Source organism: Pezoporus flaviventris, unplaced genomic scaffold, assembly GCF_033815535.1.
Source record: "Pezoporus flaviventris isolate CSIRO_AGI_PZ_B2104156 unplaced genomic scaffold, CSIRO_AGI_Pfla_v1 ptg000007l, whole genome shotgun sequence".
In the NCBI taxonomy this organism is placed as follows: domain Eukaryota; kingdom Metazoa; phylum Chordata; class Aves; order Psittaciformes; family Psittacidae; genus Pezoporus; species Pezoporus flaviventris.
Genome location: NW_026892555.1, coordinates 84,119,226 through 84,137,580, shown reverse-complemented (window position 1 = coordinate 84,137,580; position 18,355 = coordinate 84,119,226). Strand labels below are relative to the sequence as shown.

At 45.6% G+C, this 18,355-nt stretch overlaps 1 protein-coding gene across 1 annotated transcript in view; it reads right to left on the bottom strand.

The window, feature by feature from the left end:
- PHLPP1 (PH domain and leucine rich repeat protein phosphatase 1) overlaps positions 1-17,702 on the bottom strand; it is a 140,371-nt gene extending 122,669 nt beyond the window's left edge. The window contains exon 1 of the mRNA XM_061449316.1: positions 15,985-17,702. Within this exon, the coding sequence (XP_061305300.1) occupies positions 15,985-17,356 (1,372 nt within the window). The 5' untranslated portion in view covers positions 17,357-17,702. The remainder of the gene's footprint in view (positions 1-15,984) is intronic.
- Between the last annotated feature and the right edge of the window lie 653 nt (positions 17,703-18,355).

Below are 18,355 nucleotides of genomic sequence, written 5' to 3'. Positions count from 1 at the left end.
GTCACTAACACCAGACTGGAAAGGCAGGGGGAACACCACAATCCTATGGAGACTGGTACTTAAAGGTGGTAGCATGTTCCACAGCATGCTGTGGCAAATGCTCAGCTTGCTTATATAAGCCAGAAGCTAAACAAAAAGACTTGGCATTACAGGAGAAAGGGTGACTCTTCAGCATTTATCTACTTGCAACTCACAGCTAGGAGGAGCAATAGTATAATTACGCATGTTCAAACAACCCATTCTGCACCAGCAGTCATTAACTCACCATAAAATGCTACAACAATAAAAAAGGAGAGGTAATTACACTTCCAATGTGGCCCAGCTTTCTTACAATAAAGACTTTCAAAGATAGTTACCTTCTCTTTAACATTTTTTATTTTGAAAGCAGAAATGAGCTAATTTAAGAAGTTAAATTTCTCTCCAATTTCTCTATTTCTCCACTGTCCGCTCTGCTCCAACATCAACCCATCCCTTGCTTTCATTTCTGAGGGATGCCAACTCACTTACTGGGCTGCCCGGCAGCAGAAGGTTTAACTTTTAAACCTCCCCTCAACTGACATACTGACCTCCCTCCACTACTCAAGAACATGGGAAACAGCTGATGCTATTTATCTTCATTTTGCTGAAGACTTTCACAAGATGTTAAAAAAATACCAGAAAACCAAACTTGAAGCAAATGTGCATTTCCATACATTTTTCAGTCGTGTTATTAAATTGGGTTCACAAAATAATTTAAGTAATGACCTCTTAAACTCTGAAGACCTTCAAAACTTACATATGATGTATGATTTTAATTACACATACAGGCAAGCAGAAGGCTTTTAATATAAATCTCTAAAAAGCAAAGCTGTCACAGTACTTTTATAGCTTCGAATAGTAAGCTGTTTCAAAAAGGAAAAATCTGCCACAGATAGTCAGCACCGTTACTTGTAATACAAAACAAATCAAAACTCAGTTCTACAGTAAAAGAAAAAAATAGCAATATGAAGAGTTATCCAACAGCCGTAATTTTACACTCCTTGTTTCCTTGTTTTCGCTAGAACAATCCAGACATTTGGCATTACTTTCACACAGTTGCACGTGTGGTAACATGTGCCATAAAATCCATACGTAAATGTTCATAACAGACTGTGATTCCAAGAACTACGGCACCTTCAGAAAACTACTCATACTCACTGTCAGAGGATAAGAGCAATGCTTTTCCTTACAGAAATTACAAAGGAAAGGAACGTAACAACCCATTTCAGTTTTCAGAACAGGAAGCTGTAGGACAACATCAGAGTAGCAAATTAAGTCTTGTAGCAGGGGAATCATTAAGTCCTATTCATGCCACAATCCCAACAAAGGCAGAATCTTATAAAGGTGATTACTTAGCCTTAAGGTAATTACGTTTAAAATGTTATTTCTAAGTGGACATCTGCTTGCAAGTTTATATCACAGCATAAAAACATGTACTTCAGTGCATCCTATGAACCTGAGAGATGAACTTTGTGTTTCCCACCTCCAATTCAGTTTCCAGATGAAACACGTTAGGTATAGCTCACACTGCCTACATAAAAAGGTTTTCAGCTATGGACTTTCCTGCTCAGAGTTACCAAATGGTGTATACCCACTGTTCAGAGTCAAGCACCTCTCTTTCCATTTTGCAAGAGAGGATCCAGACACAGTTTACAAATGAACACTAACTGCAGAAGAGTCTGTATCCTCCAAATTCTGTTTGTTTTGGTGAAAATGCAGCTTGTCAAATAGCTGCAATACTCACCCTAGATGGCTGTGCGCTTCCCACAACACATCAGCTATACCAGAAGAAAACCCACACCGAGAACTCGCTTTCCTTTCTCCTATGCACTTTCCACATGTCAATTATGTCTACTGCTGTGGTATCTAGTTATAAAGATTAGATACCACAGATTAGAGATGCGGGACAGTTCCTGGATAGCGAAATGAATGCTTAAGTTTGCAAAGCACTTCGTACTTCCTGTCTACTCACTTTGATTTAGTCCTTACTTTCTCAGTTTTGTTTCACCTTCTTGTCCTATCTCTACCCTTCCCTTGAACCAAAGGAAAGCCACTGTTACCAGCTTCCCCCTCACCAGGCAGCAAATACGCTTCCTCCTCTCCTCCTCAAGAGAGCACTAGTAACAGTCTGTAAAAGAAGATGAACATATTGGCTAGAGTGTTAAGCAGAGGATGAATTATTTAACCTGAGCAAGTACAAGCAGCCAGCTACCACATGCCAGAGTAAAGTTTTCTTCATCAAACTCGATCCTTTAGGATGTATGATTACATGTGCTAACAAAAAAGTACTGGCCTGTCCGTGTTCAGACAAATCCTAACATACCAAAGTATTCAGCTATCTCAGGACTGTGGACTCATGATTCTTTGCTCTTTATCAAGAGCTGCCAAGTGTATAAACATTATTTACTCACAGATTAACAGTTGGTAAATTGGTCCCAGGAATCGCTGAAGAATTTTCCTTATAACCATTTCCCCCGCTTTAGAAAAAAAACAAAAAACCAAAAAAACAAAACCAGAAGCCAACCACACAACGCCTTCCACCCACCCCAACCCCCCAACCCTGAATGAATGTGAGAACTTCCTGCACTCAGAACAGCATGAATAGACCTGGCAAGTAGTCAGGGAGATAGTACAGGCCCATGAATGCTCTGAATTCAGCTTCTGTGCTGCCGCTAAATTAAAGGAATTCAGGAGCCTCACAAAGGCCTGGTTATTTAATTATATTGTAAAATAAAAGGCTGAATCTATTAGACAGCATACGAAAGAAACCCCTTCCCGAGTGCCTGTGCAGAACAAGCAGCCCCAGAGACTCTGCCCAGCCTTCTTTTCCCCCTCACTCCGGGGTGATGTCACCACCACACTCCTGACTGCAACCCAGCACAGCTCTGCTCTACCTGGAGGCAGGAGTCCTCACCAGCTGGAGACAAACCATGCTGCTCTACCACATCTTTTTTCTTCTTACCTTTGCTATTCACTCATCAGGAAACTCATGAGACATGCAAGAAAGCTACAACTGTATTTACCTTCAACCCCTGAGATTAGACACACTCACACTGCAGCATTCAAATTCCCTTTTCACTCCAGCTGCCTTCAGGAGAAACTAAGGCACACACATTAAAAAGAGTAACCACCAGCATTTGAGATGACAAAACATCTACTTTTTTTTCCAATCATGTGCTACCTTCCCTAACCCTTGTAATTAGCAAGGAACAAATGCACTCAGCAATTTGCCTTAACAGGTCATCAGGAATCAAAACTGAAGCAGCTTCCTCTTATTGAGGATTCTGATGCTCACCAAACCTCTCAACAGCCTCACAAACATGCAAGAAAATGGATAGGGTGAGAACAGCACACAGAAGGAAAGATAAAAGTGACCCACAACACAGTGTGCTTATTTTTACAGTTCAGCAGCCCCACTTATGAATCAGGAACTCGGCCTGTTACATGTGACACCTCTACCAATACCAGCACCCCATTATCCTTGTGCCTTGTCACAAAGGTGACAGCCCTCCATCATTTCAACTCACAGTGAAATGCTCAGATTTAGTGGCCATGCCTACATGGCTTAATGAAACTATAACTAGCCACTGCCATGCTCTTTACTAAGAGGAGAAGCAAACAAATATTCACAATCAAAGCAAAGCAGCCAGGCGTGCCTTCCTGCAGACAGTCCCATGGGGGTATATTCTCCTAAGCCTCAGTTGCCAAAAGAACAACAGTAACTCCAGCGCAGACAGGCAAATGCTCAAGAGAACGTGAGAAGACAAAACAAGATGTTTATGTATAAATGATAAGACAAGGTTTGCCTAATCTTTCATTAGGGAAATAAGGATATTGCGCTATCTCCATGCCACTTGTGGATGAAGATACTGCTATATTCAGAAATTTCTGCTATGAAAAGGCTAGTGGGTATTAACTATGCCACAGCATTTGTTTTGGTATGGACAGCATCTGCATTAGGTATGAAGGTGAGACGTTAGTCTCTGTCTTTGAACCACTCCACATGTTGTTGCAAAGCAGTATAGCCATGCCTACAGAGAAGGGCTGAAAGGATTTTCAGCTGTGTACATGCTCCTGACATTCAGAAAAATTAGTGGATGTGAACAATAGAGACCTAAGCAAAAGTGAAACCTGACTGAAAAAAGCCAGTGCAACCAGAAAACCCATACAGAGCCAAGGGACAATGGCCAATGGACTTTTCAAAGCGTGTCAATTAACATCTCTGATTCAGGCTTGCCAGTATGCACACCATCCAAACAAGCTTGCAGTAACAATACCATGTCTCAAAAGGCAATTCACCAATTCTTAAAATGGAACACAGTTAAGAACCTCATGGAATGAAGACAACGCATAGGCACAAGAAGAGCGCACCCCCATCAAAATTACAGCTGTTCTTATTTTACGAGTGACAAGTACACATATGCACTCCTCTCCTGGACAGATATCTGCACGCTGAGTTCCCAGAACCTGCCTACAAGAAATCCATCCTTTTCCAGGGCGACAGGAGGAGGCTAGACTTGCCCTGTACCCATCTCCTTAGCAGTGCCATCCTTCACAGTTCAGAAAGGACAATGACTGCTACCTTTTGGGTTTTTTTTTTAAGCTTGACCAGTTGGACAGTCTTGGGTGACATGGTGTAGTGTGAAGAGTCCCTGCCCATGCTGGGGGGGGTGGGGTGGACCTAGATCTTAAGGTCCCTTCCAACCCTACCTATTCAATGATTCTATGCCTAGCTAAGCTGGTGACAAGAAGCAGTGCCAAATGCTGAATCTCCTCCACATTTGCTGTGCATATTCCTAAAAAGCATAAGCCTTACAGATGCGCCACATCTAATACCACTCTTTACAGTTCAGTCTAATGTGAAGATGCAGTACACCCAGTTCTAGGTTCAAAGGCTCTTTTACTGTCAGTTTATGCAAGATTAGTCTTTTTCTTTCATAACCTGTTCACAAATTATAGACAAGGACTTTGAGAACATTATACAGGCCACAACCTTTGCCTCTTAAAATCCTACATTTGCAAAAGATGCACTGCTGGGTGAAGAACATACATGTGACATAGGACTTTATTAAAACACAAACAAACCAACAAAAACTTTTCAGATGCTTGTTTCTGTAACATAAAGGTACAATATACCTTAAACCTCTTCAAGGGTCTGCTCTTTTTATCTCTTTTGACTATATCATTGCCTGATCCTACATTGTTAATACAGACACAGCAATTTGTCATAGCTATGTGCTGTGACTTTTTGGAGAGCATTTTGCTTATCAGTTTCTGCAGCCATGTTAGACTTGTTAGAATGAATGCTCTTCTCCACAAGTAATGCAGTGGTACTGTTTCAAACATAGCCCTTTAGATATGGGCAGGGAGGAAGACACACATGCCACCAAAGATTTTTACTGATAAATGGGCATTTTGGAGAAAACCCCCAAAATCTTTGAAGAGACAACTAAAACTTTACAAAATGCACGAGTGAAAACGCAGCCAAGAATGCCAAGAAGCCGAGGGAAGAAGTGAATTCAGCTGCATATTCTAGGTTTAAAGGATGTACAGCTGACCTATGCTTTGCAATCTGCTGACAGTCTCAAGACAGCGCAGTTTCCAACTAAGGTGACAAATCTGCATTCTCCCATTTCCACAGAGTAAGAAAGTAATCAGTTATTTGCCAGGAACTCAAAATACACTTCCTGTTAACGCAAAACTGAAGCGGCATGAAGCGCTGAAACTGCTCACCCTCCAGCAGACCACTATACAAATGATCACACCAAACCCAGGGTTGCAAAGTAAACATAACACAGAGCCCAGGCGCCAGAAGACCGTTTTCTCCAGAGAAACATTCTGACACTGACAGAAAGAATATGACTTAGTCCACTGCAGGCTATGAAGTACCTTAATCTTTGCACTATGATATCTAGCAATACTGATCAACGTATTTGTCCTAGGTTTCAATTATGAAGGAAAAAGCTGAAAGTTGCAAAACAAACTAGGATCTTTTATCACATGGATTCAGAAAAGAAACCTTCCGAAACATTTTTCTTACAAGGGACACTTCCAAGATGGAATCTGTAAAGCAAAATAAAATAATGTACTCTTATCAGCAGGAATTAAAAGTTGTCATTTGATTAACAAGACTGAAGAGACACAGCAAGCAGTTCTCAGTGATACAGTCTGATCTAAGGGGAATGCATATACTTATACAGATGATACTATTGTTCTGGAAGTTAAGAAATTGAAACACCTTCTGTATACAAGAGTCTGAAATTTATCACATTAGTCTTCAGTTTATTCACAGGGAATATAAAGACAACAGATTCTATATTGGTTGATACAGACAAGGGACACGATTTTCATGCCAAAAAAAAACAGACAAGAAGACAACTCAGACGGATACTTCAAAGAGTTCAGATTCCCATTTTCAGCCAGACCTTTATTTAATTAGCTAGGACACCCAAGACAAAATGTTATCTGCTTGCTCTGAAAGGACAAACTCTGGTCTACTTTTAACCACTCAAATTTTAATCCACACAATCATATTAGGATCTCCACACTTTCACGAAGCACATTAAAAAATCCTCAACTCTAAGACTGAAAAGGGAAGAAAGAAACCCACCTTTTGTGTAATTACATATCACACAGCTTTCAACAAGCTACTGTTGGTCTTTCTCAAATGCTTCTGAAATTGTGTCTCCTACACATGTGATTAACTTCACTTTGAAAAACACCCTGTTTGCTACCTACAAACTATCTTGCCTTTGTGTTTGTAGCCATGCGATACCAGAAGAAAACAAGAGCTCCAAACCTGTTAACTTCAGTACATTACACATGCTAGCCTTCTTCCAGGTGTTCCACCACTTCATTCATTACAGTTTTTGTCATTGACTTTTTTTATTCCAACAGGCAAGATTTATAGCATGAAAGCAAACATACGTTGATGCAGAAAGCCAGTAATGACACACAGTATTAGGTTGTCTCAGACATAATTAAGTTTCATAAATAAAATGACAGCTAACAGAGATTGTTAGCCCCTAGAGGTCTCCCACTAAGTAACACAAAGTAAAAGGAAAAATATCCTCCATCACTTTCACTTTGAGTCAATAATCATAAAATAACTGATGAGAATAAATCACTGGTAGATCTGACCAATCATCTTCTGAGCAAGCAGGCTGCAGATATAATTACGTTTGCTGCTTGCAGAACTCTTATCACAAACCCAGTGCTTATCTGCTTTAAAAAAAAGAAAAGTTAGGGAGGATGAGACGGGAAGAAAAAGCAAGTGCTTGCCTGAGAATAAGAAAATGTCACTATATGCAATTCTGGTCAGAAAACTCACTATCCACCTGGGAACTTTCTAGTTTCATGGTAGCTTTCAAACTGATGCTAGCTACGTAAAGACCATCTATGACCTATATGAAAGCAAAATTGTTGCTCGTAAGAACTTTAAGCTTTTCTGTACCATGTTTTTTAAAGCAAATAATAGGCTGGACTAGGCACAGTTATTGTTCAAAGAAGCATGCAGCTTTTTCAAAGGAAGGGAGTTGGTATTATTCTCATCAACTGAAGGTGCCTGAATCACGGGTTTTGTTCTACCCTCAATGCTGCATCTGAAATTCTCTCCTCACCAGAGCACATATTCAGAAAAGGAGTGGCCTGCTACTTATCTTAATTACAGGTCTTGCTATCTCTTTCTCTTTGGACACAAAGCTTCATAATTCGAACAAACAGGAAAAGAACCTGCCTTCAGATTACATAATGAGGTTTATGTAAATCACACCTACAGCCTAGGGTCCTGAACTTCAAAGGCATTCCGGCTCCTCGTTACCCCTTGGACCACGGCCCAAGGCTTTGTCTTTATTTAAATAAGCTGGCATGGCACTTGAAGTGCCTGCAGATGAGAGGAACCGGCTCAAGTGGCTATTATGGGGTTTGGGGAATTATTAATACAATTCAGAGCCTAGTGAAGTTGGTTCAAAGATCCCTGTTATCATTGGACAAGACCAGGAAACAATTAATACCCTGCAGAGAGCCAAATTTACCCCTGGCCCACAAAAAAAAATGTTGAGTTAAACTTTGAAAATCTTCCCCACCTACACAATTTCATTTTCCTTCCACACCAGGAACTAGGCTAGGTGGAATTTGAGACAAAAATCCCCTGAAACTCAGTATTTTGCATCAAGATGTAAATAGTTATTCTTAGCTGTCAAATCGAGGAACACACAGTTAGTTGGGCAATGCGTATTTTCAGCATCCCTCCAAACAAGTCAAAGCCAGCTGGAAGAAATTTTACTTCCCCATCCACAGAAAAAGCTTCAAAGAATAGAATGCCATGTTGCGAAATTAAATGACTTTTCACTCCAGGAGGTCTTTCTTCCCAATTTAACAGTTGTCATTTTTAAATGCAATGCTCTTCAAGGAACAATTTTTGCCTTCTAAATAACTGATGGGGTAAGGGGGAGGCACACAAAAAACCCACAAGAGATTCGGCAACATTCCCATTCTTCCATGTATTTTAACCACAATCATAGAAGCAAGAAGTCTTGGCCATCAGACCCAAAGGGTCAGGACTAGCTAGTCAGCTAAACAGGGCAGCAAGAGGAATCCCAATTGTGGCAACTGGCATAAAGAATCTGGACTATCAGCTTACATAACTAAATGATTTTATGTAGCAGTGGCAGCAGCATGGAGGGGATGACCACAGCCATGGTATCTTGGAGACAGGACTGCAAACAGCAATCACTGCCAGTGCTTCTTTTTGAAAACACAAACACCAAAGCAGGTGCGCTAGCACAGACACCACAGAAAATTGGTTTTACTGTTAATTCTGTCTACCTGAAATCCTGGGTAGAATTTCCGCGGGATACAGTATTGTTACTCATTTATAACCCACATACGTCCCTCCATGCTGTTACAACAGCTGCTCCATTCCAACATTCCAAGTGATGTCTATTCTTTGCATGTAAGATTTTACCATATAACACACACATATGATGAAAAGTAAATTAAGATTCAATTAAAAGATACCAGAAATAAAAAGACTTCAGCTTAAAATCCTCCAGTACTGAAGATGAATTCAGGATTTAACAGCAATCGGTAGGAAAATGTTCAATCAGAATCTGCTATTAGTTATTTCTGGAAAATGGTATCTATGTTAAGATGCATGCTGGATAAATGCCAGCCTAATTGGAAAAAAATTATTTTATAGCAAATACAAGTTATTTTAGAGTGAAAAATGTAAAAATCATCCTCCCCGAATAGTAATGTTGCAGCTAATTCAACTGTCCAGAAAAGCTGAAAGTTACACAAAGAATAAAACCAGGTACTTCTGAGCAAAAGATGAAGCTCAAAGTCTAGAATTTTTACAGGAACTTTCTGACATGGAATTTGTAAAGCTTAACTGCCTCAAATCTATACTCCACTCTCCCTGCCAGGCAGCTGGAATTTTAACTTAGGTTTCCAATCTCACAGATGATTATCATGAGCAAGACACTACTGATTATTTTTAAAATGAGGACACTGTCTTCCTGGAAAGTTTCTTAAATCTCTTGTGTAGAGCTGAGTGTGTCAGAATTCCTGCCTTACAGCCAAATAGAAAAAATTAAGATACCCATTTTTCAGAGAGTTCAAAACTTTCTAATTGCTTACAAAGGTTGGATGCATTTATCCTAAACATCTTTGAGAAGGGAAAAATAAGCTGGAATTGCATGGCCAAGAGACAAAATAAGGGACTTTGGCACACCCCACCCATCCCTTTTACTTGAGTTAGTTTCCCCACACAAACTGCAACTGACTCCAAGCATCAAAGTCTCTCGAAATCCAGTCTTTGGAAGGTAAACGCAACATTCAGTTCTCTGGGTCAAAGAATACAGTTATTACAGTATTAAAGGGCTGTTTCAGACATAGAGCTTTCCAGAGCGCAAATCCTCATTTGAGCAGAACTTCTAAAATAGAGCAGTAACACTGAGTCATGGGAAGCTGAAAACAGATTTATCCGATCAAAAATGCCAGTGTGCCCCATTCCACAGGCAGTGAAATAATGGAACACTGAAGACTAAGTCAAAGTGTCTTTGCTTCTACTGCCCAAGGCAAACACAAAGTCAGTCTTCGGTTTCTTTCTCCCCTAAATCAAAATATTAACAGCTTAAACAGCTAATTCCAAACGACCACCCCTTAAACACAGAGGGATGCAGAGCTGTAAGCACTCAAGGTACAGGCTCCCTCCAAATTAAAAAGCTGAGTGTAACAAACGGCACTCTGGGATTTCCACCTCTAAGCTTCTATTTTATTGAATTCTGTACGCATGTACCTTTCAAACTGATCTCAGACACAGCGTTTTTTATGTGCTTCTCTTCCAGAGGATCACTTAAAGAAATCCCTCTTTATAAAACTATAAAGCATTTTTTAGTAGTGAAGAACTAAATACCAGTTGCTAACACTGTTTCAAATGAATGTCTCTCCTTTTTTGTAGGTGCAATTAAGTGCTATCTTCCCAAGCAGCATGTAATGCTTTAGATGTGCAGCAGTCTGTCAATGTCCTCACAGAACAGATGGATGTTTTAATTGCACAAGGGCTTTTAGGTATACCAGCAGTTCTGTCATCAACAGGATGTTTACACACAGTCCAAAACACAAAAAAACCCAAAATAAACTATTTAGGAAAATAGATGGTGAGATATGGAAAGAGGGATAGTATCAAAATATATCAAGAGAGAAGAGACGAGACTGCTGCATTCCAGCAGTGAGGAAATTCAGCTCCTAGTACCAATTTAGGTACTACATATTTAGTATATATAGTAACTCTTATGTACATCACACTGAAGTCTCCCATGTTGGTACTTCACACGTACTTAAGTTATGGATGTTAGCCAGGAGCACGGCAGAATTTCAAAGTTGCAGAAACCGCTGTACTTCACAGCTGTCACATACCAAAGCTCAGCTGCGGTTTCACCAGCATTCCAGCATTATCTGCACGGCTCCTCCCACCCAGGAGGAGAGGCCGCTGTGCCCTCAGAGCCCCTGAAAGCTGCCTACCTTAGAAAGACCCCATTCCAACAGCAAAGAGATAAGCAAAAGGCTATGCATATGAACAGGTGGAGCAAGCCAAAGGCGCTGCAGCCATTTTAAACTATCCAGTAGAACAGGACTAGACATTTCACTACTTTGGTCCTGTCAAGGTCCAAGCTTGGATTTAAATACACTATGTAACTGAAATGAGAGCTTCCCAAAGTGGCAAGTTTCAGGTACTACTTCTCTCTGCAGGAGATGCCAACACATAAAGGATCACAAGGTAAAAGAATATACATCCAAGTCACATTAGCAATATAAAAACAAAAATTAAAAAAAAATAAAGATCATGGCAGCCCTAGGATGATGTTTTTCCTTTTGGTTTCAGGCAAGTTCAGAGAGACCTCTCCTGTCCAACCACATCTGCAGAAAAACACACATTCACGTTAACATGAATTAATTTGTTTCATGTTAAATAAGATACTGGATTTCAGAACCAAGTAAGTGCTCCAAAGGCAGCTCTTTACAGCACAGCTGCTCTCCTACCCTCCATTAAGAAGCAGGTCTGTCCTTGGCACGTTTCCCCCTCTTAAGTGGCACTCACTCATCTTCAATTGAGTTTACCAATGCATTAAATAGCTGAACTGAGTTATTCACCAAGTAGCGCAACAAGCGGCTAGCAATTCAGTACGTTACATTCCACAGAGCCCAGCATTGCCAGGCCTATGGTGTTTTCATGTAAAGTAGAGGATCTAAAACCATGTTTCCATCCATAAAGCTGGAAGTCTTAGCATGATCCCATCCAAGTGCACTTTTTAAAACACCCAAAACCAGCCAAACAGCTGCTTAGACCACTGAAACCAATCCTGACACTGGATCTTCCTACCTTACCTTCATACTGGACAGACTGAAATCTCTCACGATGAACTAAAAAAAGGTAGATGAACACATCTACACATGTGTTTCTCCTCACAACTTTCTAAAATCTCCCATGATCTAAAAGAATCTCTTCCCAAATAAAACCTGACAGCCAGCTGCAAAATTAACACCCCAACTACATCGGGCATTCCTTGATATTCTGACTACAGGCAATCATCTACTGAAAAGAGATACATTCGATGACACTGTCACGTACAGAAGCCACGTGTCACATCAAGGAGCAGAGAATTTAATGGTGACCAAGTTCCAGAATCACAAACAACGTCACCTGTCAGTAGTTAAACAAAAAAGCCTCAAACATCCATTGTACCCAACCAGTCTTCAAGACCAAGATGATACCCATGCTTGTTGTCATGCAGATGCTCCAGAACTCAGCACTGCATTTCTTTTTCCCTGTTCATTTTTGATCCAAAGTCTCAAAACAAATAAGCAGTTTTACAGTTTTTAAATAATGTGTACTGGTGTATTAGTCTGTTTTTCCTTCTACATGCAAATTATAGGAAAGTCTGGGCCACTGGGACTATTTGTGTTTTACAAAACATTATTTTTACAGAGCAATAAGGAATAGTATAACTTGTTTGCGAGAAGCCTTTTGGATCACAGCCACTCTTATGGCTTTAGGAATAGTTTAGTAAGTCTGACCTAATCAGTCTCTCAGCGACAGTATCATGACTTGTGATTGCACTATGGATTCCTATACAGTTCCATAACTCAGTAATGTAATATCTCAGCAGAAAGCTATTTAACCATACCCTTTTAAATAGAAATTAAGTATTTCAAACTTTGAGGTCAGTATCTTTTATTGAGACAGATTTCAACAGAGAAAAGTTTACATGCATGACCAGTCACTAATGCCCAATTCTGCTTAAATTAATGTTACACGGAGTACGATCAGACCCTTAAAGCTGTAAAGGATTTTGTTTTAGCAATGGCATTATCTATTTAATGCTCAGAGTCAAGAGATTGAGAAATCAACCACATTCACACTCCAAGTAAGAAAAACAGGAGATACCAAAATAAAGATGCACTAAACCACATTCTGAAACAAATCAAGGCAATGTACAGGAAGCAGTTTTACCTTCCTAGTTTCACATTTTGGTTTTGGGATCTTTTTATATTTTGAATTCTGCATAAGAAGTACAGCTATTTCACTTATAGAATGTTTGTGGACCGCTACTCATTAAGAAAGCTGTGTTGCCACAGTAAAAGTCCTAATTCTCCGCAGTTCTTCTAGCAATTCTTTTTCCATCTGTATTTTCCAAATCCCACAACTACAAAAATCACCAACCTAAAGTAATCACTAAAATCATAGGCTGTATCATCTATCTACGTGGAATTTGGAATGTTGTACTGTATCTTCCAGTCTTAATACTGTCTCTCCTCAGAAATAAAGAAGCCCGAAAGTCACCACTGTGCTCTCTTCTCTCCCCACTCCAAGGGGATTAGGTGAAAGAATTCTTTTCAGAAGCGATGCAGTAAATCCAGCCTAGGTTTATGTCACTTTACATCAGTGCAAGACCAGGATTACCAAATCCTACTGAGACAGCTTGCAGGAAATTACAGGGATAGAGATGCTAGTTGCTCTCTATCCATTGGGACAAGCTAGGCTGTTTAAACCAATGAAGTCCCAGGCAAACAGGAAATCACTGTTTTAAAGCTTTCCTTAGGGTATGATCCTGGAGGATTGTTTATAAAAAAGATACCTCTCCTAAGCAAAACACCCTAACTTTGGGGCCAAAAACCGCACCCCTTTCCAGTTTAATTTAATGGGTATTCTTTTTAAGTGTCTCCTTCCCTCCCTTTCATCTTCGGGGGTGGGGTGGGGAGAGTGGCAAGGTGTGTATAAAATAAGGAAGCAGAGACAACTTGCCAAGACAGTTACATAAAATCAGTGTGATTACATGTCAGTAATATTTTCTTAGCTGTTTTGGGTTAGTCTGGTACATTAGATGCTGCAACCATTCTGCTACAAGCACCTGATCACAGGTGTCTCAGATGTTGATCACAGATCCCCTCAAAGAGATAAGGATTTCAAAAAAACACTGCACTTCTGAAGTACAGAAGCATATTTCTTAGCATATGAACTTGCGTAAGAAATTTGCATTAATTTAATCTTACGTATGTTTATAGAAATACCTTTTATTTAGTAGCTTCCTACAAGGAAGTCCAACATGCATGAGTTACACTGGCAACCAAGTTAAGACACTGAAAGTCCATGTTTAACATACAGAATTAATCACCTAATGCATAAAAACTACATGCAAACAGGCTTAACTGTAAGACTTGGCCACATTCTGTGTTTTCCTCAGAACACACCCTGTTAGGAAAGGAGGCACAGCTGTCCCATCTTCAAACATGTCTTTGCATCCCCAGTTAATGGTGGGACTGGAAATAAGAGCAGCAACATCCCTTCCATCATCACCTACTGACTTCCACCCTCAACAACGCAGCAGAGAAACACACACACAGCCATCACTATCTCAAAAAAAAAAAATAACATTTGAGCTTATTTCTAACTGTGACATACCTAACCTACTTCTGTCAATCCCTTGAACAAATACTACTTCTGCACTCGTTATGCTGGGGTCATTATACAACCGACCAAGAAATCTGAAGAAAAGCTGAACTGACCACTTGCCACCACTCCCACATTCCCTTCTGAAAACAGAAGGGCACTTATCCAGTGTACTGCTCTCCCTCCCACCCCGCCATTACCGCCTCTCTTTGACATTCAGCCGAATTCACTGGAGAGAAGGATCTCCGTATTGTTTAGAGCTGAAGCACCGAATTCTCACGGTTCAGTGAAGGACCACTCTGCTCAGCCAACCCAGCAAGAGGATGGATGGCATTTGCTACTTTGCTAGCACGACCTTATCTTTGGATACCACATTTATCTATTCTACAAGAAAACTTAATAGGTATATGAACTCTTGGACATTAAACAATTTCTCCTTCTTGGAGAGATGGACAGGACAGTTAAAACCCAAGGAGTTCCAAGATTACCCTAAGTATTTAATACAAACCAACTCAACTGACAAGGTATTTTTAAAACCCTCTAAAACCACAGAAGGTTGCATAATTACAATATGGGAGCTAACTTTTCCACCCAGTACTCCCCACATTCTGTACTGTAAGTCGTAACAGCAAAGCTGCATTTAGAAGCATATACGTTTTCATTACAAAGGTTCTGACTACCCTTTTTCCAGAGCCTATGTCCTGTACTTGTGCACTTTCCTCACTTACTGCCTTAGTGTCTCGGTGACGTCCCACTACTCTAACAAAGGGGAAAATGGATAGCAAGTGTTAACAAAACGGAGAGTTCAGTACAGGGTTTTGATGGCAGGAACGCACCATTCTGCACGCCCTGCACGGTGACAACCTATTTCCAGAGCAAAACTACAAAGAGCTTTCCCGCTCCGAAAGAGCCCGCCCTGCTCCGGGCTCCGTTATCAGGCAGCCTCGGAGCACAAGGCTCAACCCAAACCGAGAGCGAGCTGCTCGCATCCTGCGAGCACCTTAAGACACCTTCGGCCTCACACCCCGGTCAGCGGCACTGGTGCGCTGCTCGTCACTGGGGAAGAGCAGCAGATTAAGGCTGATTTAACCTCGAACGCCCAGTGACACTGCTGGGAAGGGAAAACAACAGATAAGCGACCTCCGTAACCTCACGCCTCGAAGGGTGGGGAGGCTGCCCGGGTGCGGGGTCAGCTTTGGGGCAGCCCGGAGCTCCCCAGCGTCCATAACCCCGCGGCATCCCCAGCAGCCGGCTCGGGGTAGCCCTGCTCGCCACCACCCCGGGACCTCCCCGCACGACCCCTCCCCCACACCGCCCCCCCCCCTTCCCCCGGCGCGGCGACACCCGCGGGTCACCTGCCCCGGCAGCAGACACTGCCCCGGGAACAACGCCGGCAGAGGAGCAGAGCCCGCCCGGCCGCCCCTCACCGCGGCGCCTGCCTGATCCACGGACGGGAATGGGTGGAAGGGCCCGCGCCCGCCGCCCCTGCGGCCGCCCGCTCCAGCCCCACTCACCGGCGTAGAAGCGGATGAGGCAGCCGGTCTCCGAGTCCATGCCCTCCTCCTGCACCCGCCACAGGTCCCGGAAGCCCAGCTGGGAGAGGTAGTCGTTCTGGATCTGCAGCGGCTTCTCGTGGGCCTCCAGCCGCCGGCTGGTCTCCCCGTGGAGCTGCACGTACAGGGCGGGCGGCCCCGGCGGAGAGGGCCCCGGCGGCAGCTCCCGCCCGCCGGCCGCGCCCGCCGGCTCCCCCGCTGCGCGCCTCGGGGACAGCTCCCCCGGGCTAGGGGGGACCCGGCCCGGCCCCGCACCTGCTTCAGCCCCGTCAGGGGGCACCGGCTCCACCTCCAGCTCCTCCGAGGAGGACGAGCCGCCGCCGCCGCCACTGCTGTAGGGATCCAGCCGGTCAGAGACGCTCTCGGCGCTGGGGCTGAAGCTCTCGGTGTCGGAGCCGGCCGGCCCCAGCTCCCCCAGGAGGGACGGGCAGGAGAGCGGCGGCCCCGCCAGGTACAGTTCGGCCGGCGGCGCCCCGGGGCTGAAGTCGGAGGGCGCCGGGCTCGGTCGGCCGCCGGCCGAGTCACCCTCCTCGGCGCTGCCGCCCAGCGGCAGGCGCCCGGGCCGCGCCGTCGCCTCCCCGCGGTCTCCTCCGGCCAACCCGCTCCGGGTTCCCCGCCGGCTCCTCGGCCTCTCCTCCGGCTGCGGCCGCTGCCCCTCGGCAGCGGGCTCGGGCGGCACCTCAGTGGGGGCCGCAGCCGGCTCGGGCGGGGGCTGCTGCTGCAGCAGCGGCGCGCCCGCCTTGCCCAGCACCCGCACCACGCTGCTGCCGCCCCGGTGGCCGAGCTGCTGCAGGCGGACGGCCATCTCCGCCGCCGTGGTCTCCAAGGTGCAGAGCACCGGACGCAGGTAGCAGTTCATGTGGCGCTCGTAGACGTGGACGCAGCCCCGCTGCAGGTCCCGCCGCACCCAGTCCCGCTCCGGGGGCTGCAGGGGCTGCAGCTGCCGGGGCGGCTTCAGAAGCAGCGCCTTCCTGTCCAAACTGCGGGTGCCCAGCGAGGCGGCGGGGGCGGCGGCGGGCGAGGCGGCAGCGGAGAGGTGTCTCTTCAGCCTCCCGCGCCGCAGCAGCAGCGAGTTGGCGTTGCCGGCCCCGCCGGGGGCCGCAGGAGTCCCGCCGGCCGTCAGCGCCGCAGGGGGCGCGAAGCCTCCGGCCACCCCTCGCCTCCGTCGCGGGCCGCCAGCCCCTTTGCAGTCCAGCTGCCCGCCGCCCGACGGCTCCACGCCGGTCTCCGCCTGACTCCTCCTGCCCGGGGAGCCGCTCTCCGGCTCTCCCCGCCCGCTGCCCGCCGCCGCTGCCGCCGGGGCTTCTCTCGCTTGCTGCTGCGCGGGCTCCATGGCCCGCGGGGCCGGGGATGCCACCGCCGCCGCCCTGCTGGGAGCGCCGCTCGGCGGCCCGGCGTCAAGAGGGGGGTAAGCGGAGCGCGGCGCCGCGTCCCGTCCCGTAGCGGGGATGGGGGGGGTCAGGTCGCGGCGGGGAGCATTCCGCCGGTGCCGGCTCAGCCCCGCTCCCCGGCTGTGGCGAGCGCCATTAGGGAGGCAGGCAGCAAGCGAGTGAGCAAGCCCGCCGCCGCGCCCGCCCGCGCCCCGCGCCTCATGAATATTAACCAGCCCCCGCCTCGCTACTGCCTAGGGCCGCCGGGAGAGCGAGGGAAGCTCGCGATGGTGACGACACCGCTCGCGCGGCGGGGAGGAGTCTGGCCGATAAACACAACGTGACCGCGCCCGGGGCTGGGGAATGGTGGGGTCGCGCGGGGGTTGATGGGCACTGTAGTCCCGAGGCGGCCACCCCTCCTCCCCGCAGCTCCCCGGCTACAGCTCCCGGCAGTGCCGGCTCACGGCGCTCCGCCGCGGTACGGGTGGTGGGAGCGTTTCCCTCAGACGGCGCGGCTGTCCCGCAGTCTTCTGGCCTTTCATCCCCCACCGTGCCCTGCCCCAAGGCCGTGCGAGAGCCCGCTGACCGGCCAGGCGTGAGGGTGGGAGCCCGGAATATGCTGGAAGTCACCTCGCTGACCCGGGGGAGCGTACCGTGATATTGCTCGTTACAGCGTGCAGCTGCACCCGGTTTAAAGTTATTGCAGGGCTTTGTACTGTGCTGGCTGTTATATTCCTTAAGTCTCGTCAGAGACTTAAGGAATATAACCCCCGCTGGTCAAATGAAACCATATGTGCGGCCTGGAGCGCTGAGGATGAGACCTGTGCATGGTCACCCTCGATCGGCGCCTCGCTGGGAGCGTCGTGCTTGGCAGCGGAGCTTGCTGGCTAATGGCCACCTGGCAGCACACAGGAAATGGTTCTGCAGGGTCAGCGACCGTATCCATCCCGCTCTTCCCAATC